Here is an 8,846-nt window from a genome sequence, read left to right on the forward strand (position 1 = left end):
GGCAGTGTATATATTAAATAGAACTGGCGCAAGGACCGAACCCTGAGGTTTATAATAATGAAACATTTGAATATATTAGAGCAAATATAAGATATGAGAAGAAGAGGAAGAGAAAAACATAACAGCTCTCCTTGTTAACTCCTGATGGTTTTATGTGACAAGGAAACGAAATGTTTCTAGCCTTCGAAGAGCATTTCCAGGTTCAATTTCTGTAACCCTGGATAAGGCAAACCAGTATAAATTAGTTTATATTTCCTTGTGTCGTTGGCGATAATACCATTTATGGTAAGTTAGCAGTTGCATTAATCGTTGGAATGCATAGTTTGTATTAACGTTCTTGAACTTTAATTAAAATACATTTCGATTGAAATTCTTTTTAATCGATTAAAAGGTTGCTTATAACGCTTTTTATATCGTTAGCTGTGGTTCCAGGATTCGAAGGGTCCATCACCGGAAAATGTTCTTAAATTAGCAATATTGACACCGATGAGCGTATAATGCTTTCTTCCTCAGATTTTTCCAGAATTTTTAATGTGTCCATTTATTCAATATTTTTTAACGTAGATTTGAAATATATTAACCAATTAAATAAATCAAATAGTATCCTTGTTAAGCCTCAACATTCTTTATTATATCAATAGTCCAACGTTTCGGCCAATTCGGCCATCATCAAGGCCAATCTAAACATTTAACAGTTTATTATGTATTCATTTGTAACAATTTTAAAAACATCATTATTATTAATAATATACCATACCTTAAATATAAATTCACACCTCACATTAAAATTTAAATAAATAAAGTTTTAAAAATTAATGAAGGTTAATAAAAATAGGTAACTAGACAAAAGCTTATTAATAATTAATTTGATTTTCTATTAATTGACTTTTTCATGGGATGATTTTGACTTGAATTTGATGACCTGGGCAAAATAGTCTGTGAAACATTTTTTTTTTTTAATTTTGATGTATCCTCGGTCCCATCCTCTACACAATCTACACAGCTGACATCCTAACCAATCCTAACACTACCCTCACCAAGTATGCTGATGACACATCTGTGCTCGCTGTCAATAATAACCCTTTAATTCCATCCCAAACTCTTCAATCCCATATCACAGCCCTCGAAGAATGGTGTCGTAATTGGAGGATTAAGATAAATTCCAACAAATCCCATCAAATTACCTTTACCCTACGTCGTAAACCTACTGACTACCCTACAGTTTCATTTAATAATGTTACTGTTACCCCTGTCGAACAGATCCGCTATCTTGGATTACATCTGGACAAACCACTAATCTGGAATACTCACACAAGACTGAAAAGACAGGAAACTGCACATCGATTTCGACTATTACAGCACTTACTAGACAAACGGTCCAAACTTCCAATTCAGCACATGTCAACTGACTGATTTATATGACAATTATAAGGCCTATCTGGACATACGGCGTTGAGCTTTGGGGCTCCACTAAACCTTCAAATTCCTCTCGTATCCAATCCTTACAGTACAAAATCCTTCGTAAAATCCTAAATGCTCCCTTCTTTGTCACAAATAAAATCATCCACAAAGACCTTAATGTTCCATTAGTAACCGATCTAGCTCGAACCAGATATCAATCCTTCCATTACAAACTCCCTAACCACTCAAACCCATTCTTCTTATCTTTATACCCATAGTTAAATTATCCTGCTTCCTCTTTTATTCCGGACCAGCCTCCGAGGCGTCTGAAAAGAAGATGGCCTCGAAGTGCTACCAATGGATAATTTCTCTACATGCTTGTACCATACCATTATGATTTCCTCAAATTTACTAGATGTAATATGTATAGTTGTAAATATCAATAAATAAATTTTTTAAAAAAAATTGATGTGAGGTGTGAATTTATATTTAAGTTATGGCATATTATTATTAATGTTGTTTTCAAAATTGTTACAAATGAATACATAATAAGCTGTTAAATGTTTAGATTGTCCTTGAGGATAGTCGAATTGGCCGAAACGTTGGACTATTGATATGATAAAGAATGTTGAGACTTAATAAGGATACCGTTTTATTTATTTAATAGATAAATACCAGTCTCAAGAATTTGAATAAATTATATATGGTATATTAACCAATTTTCATACGCCAACGGGAAGGCATACATTACAGAAACTATTATAAACTAAAGGGTAATATAAAATCTTCATGTTTAATGCAGATAATAAATATTTAAATCAATTGGGAATTGCGTGGATTTTACTGAACTCAGATTGATGAGTCTATCAATTATAGTAGGGAGAGAAAAAAAAATGGTGGGGCTGTTTTAAAACGTTAAAAAAAAATTAATGTTTCATTAGGAGCTCCATACCTTCAAAACCACATAAAATACTAGAAAATCTAATAAGACATCATTTAAAGAAGAGTAAATTTTCTAAAATATGACCCCTAAAAGAGCGGTTCGTGTTATATATTTCCCGAGATATACTTCTTTAAAAAACAACCTTTCATAAAAAATGTACAGAAAAATCAATAGTTCGTGAATTTATTTTGGAAAAACTATATCTGAGAAATTATTAGACGTGTAGATTTCTTCTAGAACTAAAATTTAGCCAGCACTAAAATTAAAGATAGTCTAATGTACTATAAAGTAGTTTATCTTCATTGGGTATGTTGCTTTTGTCAAATTTGTATATAAATATGAATTTTTTATATAAAATGTTTTCCGAACAATCAGAAATCAATTTATTTTAGCAAAAATCATTAAAACTACAAATCCAAAAAAAGGTAAATGTCAGAAACTACTTTATTGTTCATTACACTACATTCATAAATCTAGAATTTTATCTGAACAATTAGATATCAACATTTTGTGAAATTATTTTGGCAAATATTATAAAACTACTACTCCTACAATGTTAAACGTTATAGTAAATTAAAGTAGCTTTTATATGAGTACTAACAGACATCTGCACGTCTAATGGTTCCAAGATATAGTTTTTCATAAACTAAACGTTTGGTGCGGACACTAGAAATCAACATCTTGTGAAATTATTTTGTCAAATATCATAAAAAAATATTACATCTACCAAAATAAACATTATAAACTAATTTATAGCAAATTAAACTACCTATAGTTTACAACTATTTTTGTTTCTCCTTTGACCGCAACCCTGACCATCTTCCTATATATCAATTTTTACGGTCAACTATATATACATATAAACTACCTATAACTTTATTTAATGTTTTGCAACAGTTGCCATTTTTTAGTCCCCCTAACTAAATTTGGGAGACTCAGCAATTTTGACTATACATAGTTTTCATTAAATTAATAAAAATATTGGGGTGAAATATGTGACTTTTCTCTCCTCTTGGGCTCTTCGACTATATGATAGCGTTAGGGGCTCATGTCAGTGGATTGACGGGTTCAGTATATTAAAAAGTTTATGGACCACTATTCAAGAGTACTACATTATTTATCATGTATCATGTTAAGGATTTCATTTTGTTGTATTATAATTTAATTATACTAAAACAAACTAAACGAGTTAATTTCTATGTACTAACTGATATGTACACAAGTCTGACGTAGTTGAAGAAAACGAAACCTATCTGTTAGGTAATTGTTTATCACCTAGTACACAAAATGCTCAGCTCAGTTTATTCAGTTAGTTTTCTGATCCATTTTAAACTGTGAATAAAAAAATCCTTTGTGTATTTACAATGTTTTAGCATTGTGCAGGTCTTTTTAATAAACAATGGTATACAAATATAAACATAGAAGTCTATTTTTTTCTTAGAAGCGAACTTTTCAAACTAACTTACATTTTAAATAATCAGCAAATTACTCTCGAAATATTTATTGATCTAGTTTTTGAAGCTAGGGAGAAATGTTTTATTTAATAGCAAACAATGCTGCCTAAATGTAATGGGTGCTATAAGTATAGAGTAGGATAAAATAAACATACTAACTTAAGTAATTAACATAATTATATATATATATTAATATTTTCCTATTATAACTACATGCAATAATACGTTATTCTCCCCTCCTCCCTTTTTAAAACTATGCTGTTCCTTTTTTAATTTTCCTTTCTTGTTATTTATTTCGCTCTATTTCGCTCCCATTCATCATATTTTCCTCTTTTCCAGGGACTAGACACAAATACTCAATGCATAATACAAATTTTATTTAAATTTATGAACTCACCAAATTTTGTTAAAATTTACGAATGGCAGAAAATTAGTTATATTATATTCTTAATAAATACAATTACGGAAATTTACAAAAAAAAGAAGAAGTTTCTCTGATTATACATGAAATATTTTATTTTGCATATAAGGCAAAGTAATATAAAAGTGGGTAGATGAACATTCCGTTTAACTGATGAAGGATGCATTTTGCATTTAATTAAATGAACAATCATTAAATTAATAGCTGTATAATTCGTAAAATGGTAATTATCATAGTAATTGAAAATAAAATGACAATCGTAGTAGTAAAGTTAAAAAAACAAATAATTTACAAACTAATAAATATTAAAAAAAAAAAAAAGTAAACTTAATGTATTTAAATTAAAAATAACCCTTTTTAGTATTGAAGTTATTTATTAATCAATACTTCAGATTTTCTTCTTGCTGGAAGCGTAAACAATCTTCTTAAACACAGTCTATACAACCGAAAATCCAAATTCAAATTATATTTTGTTTTAATTCCACTCTTATAAGAATTTAACTGAACTACCGATGAAGTATAAAATAAAAAAAAAATATGAATATGAGTAATGAGATGTGAAAATTTACCGTAGATTGATATGAGAAGATACCCCGCCTAAGCGACTCTGATGAGGGGCTGAAATTGGTTCAGGGATCAGCATATATTTTTTTCATAATTTACGAGTAATATTTGCCCTTTCGTCTGATCTGTCAATACGGGACTAAATATTAGATACAGAAGTAATAATATCCTGAGGGATTCCAAGAAATAATAAATATTTACCGAATTATTAATAGGCGTTTTCACTTGTAGTTGCTATGAATAACGTAATGACCAGAATTATGAGTTTACGTTTAGATTGTTAGTTTATTCCGTCTGAATTTATAGTAAGTAGAAAACGTGTCCCACCCTCAATGCAATGTGAGATATGTTAGTGCAAAGGCACTAACATATCTCACAAAATTGCATTTTCAAGTAAATAGTTATTTTTAATTCCAGATTTTCATTTAACGAAACACTAGCGTAAATAAATAATCAAACAGCTTTTAATATTTTCATTGCATATCTAACAAAAATTAATTGTTTTTTTTTTGTTTTCTCAAAGAAAATTTTTTTACAAGAGCAGGGTAAAAATTACTTATAAATAAAACTATGAATGAATTTTTAGTTATTAATGGTTCATTAATAAATTAACATAGTATTCCTGGAAATTTAGTCATAGGTTTGTTTTAAATAAGTTTCACCCAGCTCTTTTTTTTATGTGTTATATTTTTATTGCGTTTAACCCAATAAATTGTATTATGTGTGTTTTCCTGACCAAACCCGCGACTTGGATAAACAATATCTCTACTCACATAAAAAATTTTATATCTTGATTTATGTTTAAACTTTGTCACTGGAGAAGCAAATTATATTTATACAACCCCAACAGGAATTTTTCATAAATTGAGCTGAGTTTCTTACTATTATTATAAATCATTCTATTCTGTTCTTCGATATTATTTGGAATCAATAAAACCCTATGACAGTATGCCAGAAAAAATTATAAAAGTATTATAAAGTGCAAAAATATACACATTTAAAATAGTTAACAAGTTTTTTTTTTTAATATTTGGAATTCGGGTGCACATTAAAGATATTTGAAAAAATCTTCGTCGGGCCACCTTTTAATTGTTTTTGTAACATTATAATAATTAAAAGTTGAGATTTTGTAGAAATACATGGGCTTCATTAAATCATTCTACTCTGTCCATCAATATAATTTTGAAATAATAAAACCTAACAAAACATAAATACATAAATATTTAAAAATATATTATATTGTGTAATCTGGTACTCCGAACACTACAGTAATCCGAACTGGGGGAAAAAAAAGTAACTTTGTTTTAGAAAACTCAGGAAGCAATAATATTTTGTTTTCAAATAAAAGTTCATATATGTAAAAGACATTTTAAACTTTCCCATCTAATGGCAAGTTATTGTAACCACCGTGAAAATCGAAAGTTGAAATTTTTATAGATTCGATATCCGTTAATCTAATTCCAATGGAAGTGTTCATTGTATATTTTGTTGGAGCTAAAATTTAATAATATCTATTGTATAAATCATTTGATTCTGTAAAACTAATTTAATTAATATTAGGAATATGTTTAATACAAATGTTTTTGATGAACTCATTTTTTTTTTTATCACGTTTTAAATAAATCCATACAAAGAGGAATTTTTTATTTTACTTATACTTTTTTCCACTTTTTTTTTCTAAACTCCTCAATATCTTTATTTATAAACAAATATCATACATACAATATATAAACATACATTAAAATTGCTCTTGTTTTTAAGAAAGGTTTACAGGATCCGCTGGAGGCGGATTTACAATGATAGCATGTAAACCCGCCTTTAGCCGCTAAACCGCCTTTTTTCCACTAATAGATGAACAATCTTATATTTGTAAATTATTAAATCATCTTATTTATGAGCTTAAAATTTCAAACTGTCAAATTTCCAATTAAATATGTAAACAAAAATTTAAATAAATAAAAACATATATTATTGATTTTTTTACACCATTTTCCTAATACTTTCTTTAATCCTAACTTTTACACTATATACGAATATAAAATTGTAATTTCGGTAATCGGAAGTAATTACTGCAGAAGGATGGTGTTCGGATTACCGAAATTACAATGTAATATGCAAAAATATAAACTCGTAATATAGTTAATATGATTTTTTTATATATTTAGAATTTGGGTATACATACTTGAAAAAATCTTCGTTGAGCAAGACGTTAATCTTCGACTATCCTTTTAAACTTTTCGCACCACCATTCAAATCATTAAAAGAATTATTTAGGTATTAATAGTTTTGAGAGATTCTTTCAAATCTGTTTATTAATGTAAATTTGAAATAATAGTACGTTATGAAAGTATGCCATAAAAATGTATAAAAGTGTAATAAAGAGCGAATATCGTTAACAAGAAATTTTATTTTATTTTTTGAATTTAGAAATAAATCATAAATATTCGAAAAAAATATATAAGTCGTGCTACCTTTTAAATCTTCGAACAGCACAGTTTATATCATTAAAAGAAGAGATTTTTTAGGGATTCATGGTTTGTCATTAAATCAATATCATTTGGAAATTATCAAACGTTATGAATATATAAAAGTAAAATATAGTACAAAAAGATATAAAAATAAAATTGACAACAATTTTTTTTTATATATTTGGAATTCGGGAATACATCAAAGCTATTTGAAATAATCTTCGTTGAGCAATACGTTCAACCTTTTAAATATTTTATAACAGTAATTAAATCATTAAAAGAAGGCATTTTTTAAAGGAATAGTGGTTTGTCATTGAATCAATTTATAAGACTATAATTAAGTGCAAAAATAAAAACTTTTAATTTTCTAGGAAAGAATATCTAACTACATCAATATTTAGACATCAATAACCTAAAAAAATATTTTATATCTTTGGCCATTTAAATAATAAAATTAAAACGTTTAAAATAGTTAACAAGATGTTATTTCTATATTTGGAATTTGTAAATACATCAAAAGTATTTGAAAAAATCTCCGTGATCAAGACGCAGCATTTTACAAAACGATGTAAATCACTAAAAGATTTTTTGGGGGGGAGAGGGATTAATGGTTTATCATAAAGTCATCCTGCACTGCACTTAAATATTATTTTGATACAAGAAAATCTATCCCATAAAAATTCATAAAAGTCAAATACAGTGCAATAATTTATATACTTAATTTCATTAGTGGAACATCAAGCTGTGAAAATCCTAAAATATTAATATTTCGAGTATATATACTCGAGAAATATCACGGAAGAAATTTCACTTTATATCTTTAGGATTTCTATTTGTTAATAAAAAAAAAACTATTTTTTTACAATTTATTGTACAATGTGATATTTCTACATTGTTCAAGATATATTTTACGATAGCTTATAATATTGTGCACGATTTAATAATATTTTCCAATTTACTAGATCTTGAGTGTTATGCTCACTGTTTCTGCTCTATCGTGAATGCGTTCCTGTACAAAGCACTGAGGATGCCGAAGGCGATGAGGAAGAGGATGAGCTCCCGGTAGATGAGCTTATAGAGGCTGCCCCGCCACATGAAGAGGAGCCGGGTGAAGCCCCCACTGGTCGAGGAGGCCACCTCGTACTGGTAGCTCACCGTCATCGGCTTCTGTTCATCGCGCACTGCCTGCGACTACTGTGTCTCCTACCTCCCGCTCCCCAGCCCCCTCGATAGTGGGGGATTAACCAGGTCGGGGTATGATATAACTTTTTCATACTCCGGAACCCAAATCCGCAAGATTGGATTCTACTCTATTTTACAAGTACCAGTAGGCATTATCGTGCTCTGCCCACTAAACAAGGAACTATGCCTGCTGCTTACACATATTAATTAATCCCCTTAACTCGGTTTGAACTATCTGATCATGAATTAGATACTAATATTCCAAGTTTTTTTTTGTTTTTTTTTTCTGACCTAGAAAAAAATTAAAAAATAACAAATTAAATATATACAAATAAGAAAGGATGTATATAAGCTGACAATATGAATCTTGGTTTGCCAGTGTGGCATTATAAGATAAGCTGCCGGGTCCGCTG

At 28.8% G+C, this 8,846-nt stretch overlaps 1 protein-coding gene across 3 annotated transcripts in view; it reads right to left on the reverse strand.

Moving 5' to 3' along the window:
- LOC106680734 (bestrophin-2) overlaps positions 1-8,464 on the reverse strand; it is a 46,667-nt gene extending 38,203 nt beyond the window's left edge. For 2 of the 3 annotated variants that reach the window (XM_014420650.3, XM_067049796.1), the window contains exon 1: positions 8,234-8,464. In XM_014420650.3, the coding sequence (XP_014276136.1) occupies positions 8,234-8,412 (179 nt within the window). In that variant the 5' untranslated portion in view covers positions 8,413-8,464. Of the gene's footprint in view, positions 1-8,210 lie in introns of all 3 variants that reach the window. The other variant, XM_014420651.2, reaches the window with a different exon arrangement.
- Between the last annotated feature and the right edge of the window lie 382 nt (positions 8,465-8,846).

This window comes from Halyomorpha halys, unplaced genomic scaffold (genome assembly GCF_000696795.3).
Source record: "Halyomorpha halys isolate HHAL.00 unplaced genomic scaffold, Hhal_1.1 Scaffold284.1, whole genome shotgun sequence".
In the NCBI taxonomy this organism is placed as follows: Eukaryota; Metazoa; Arthropoda; class Insecta; order Hemiptera; family Pentatomidae; genus Halyomorpha; species Halyomorpha halys.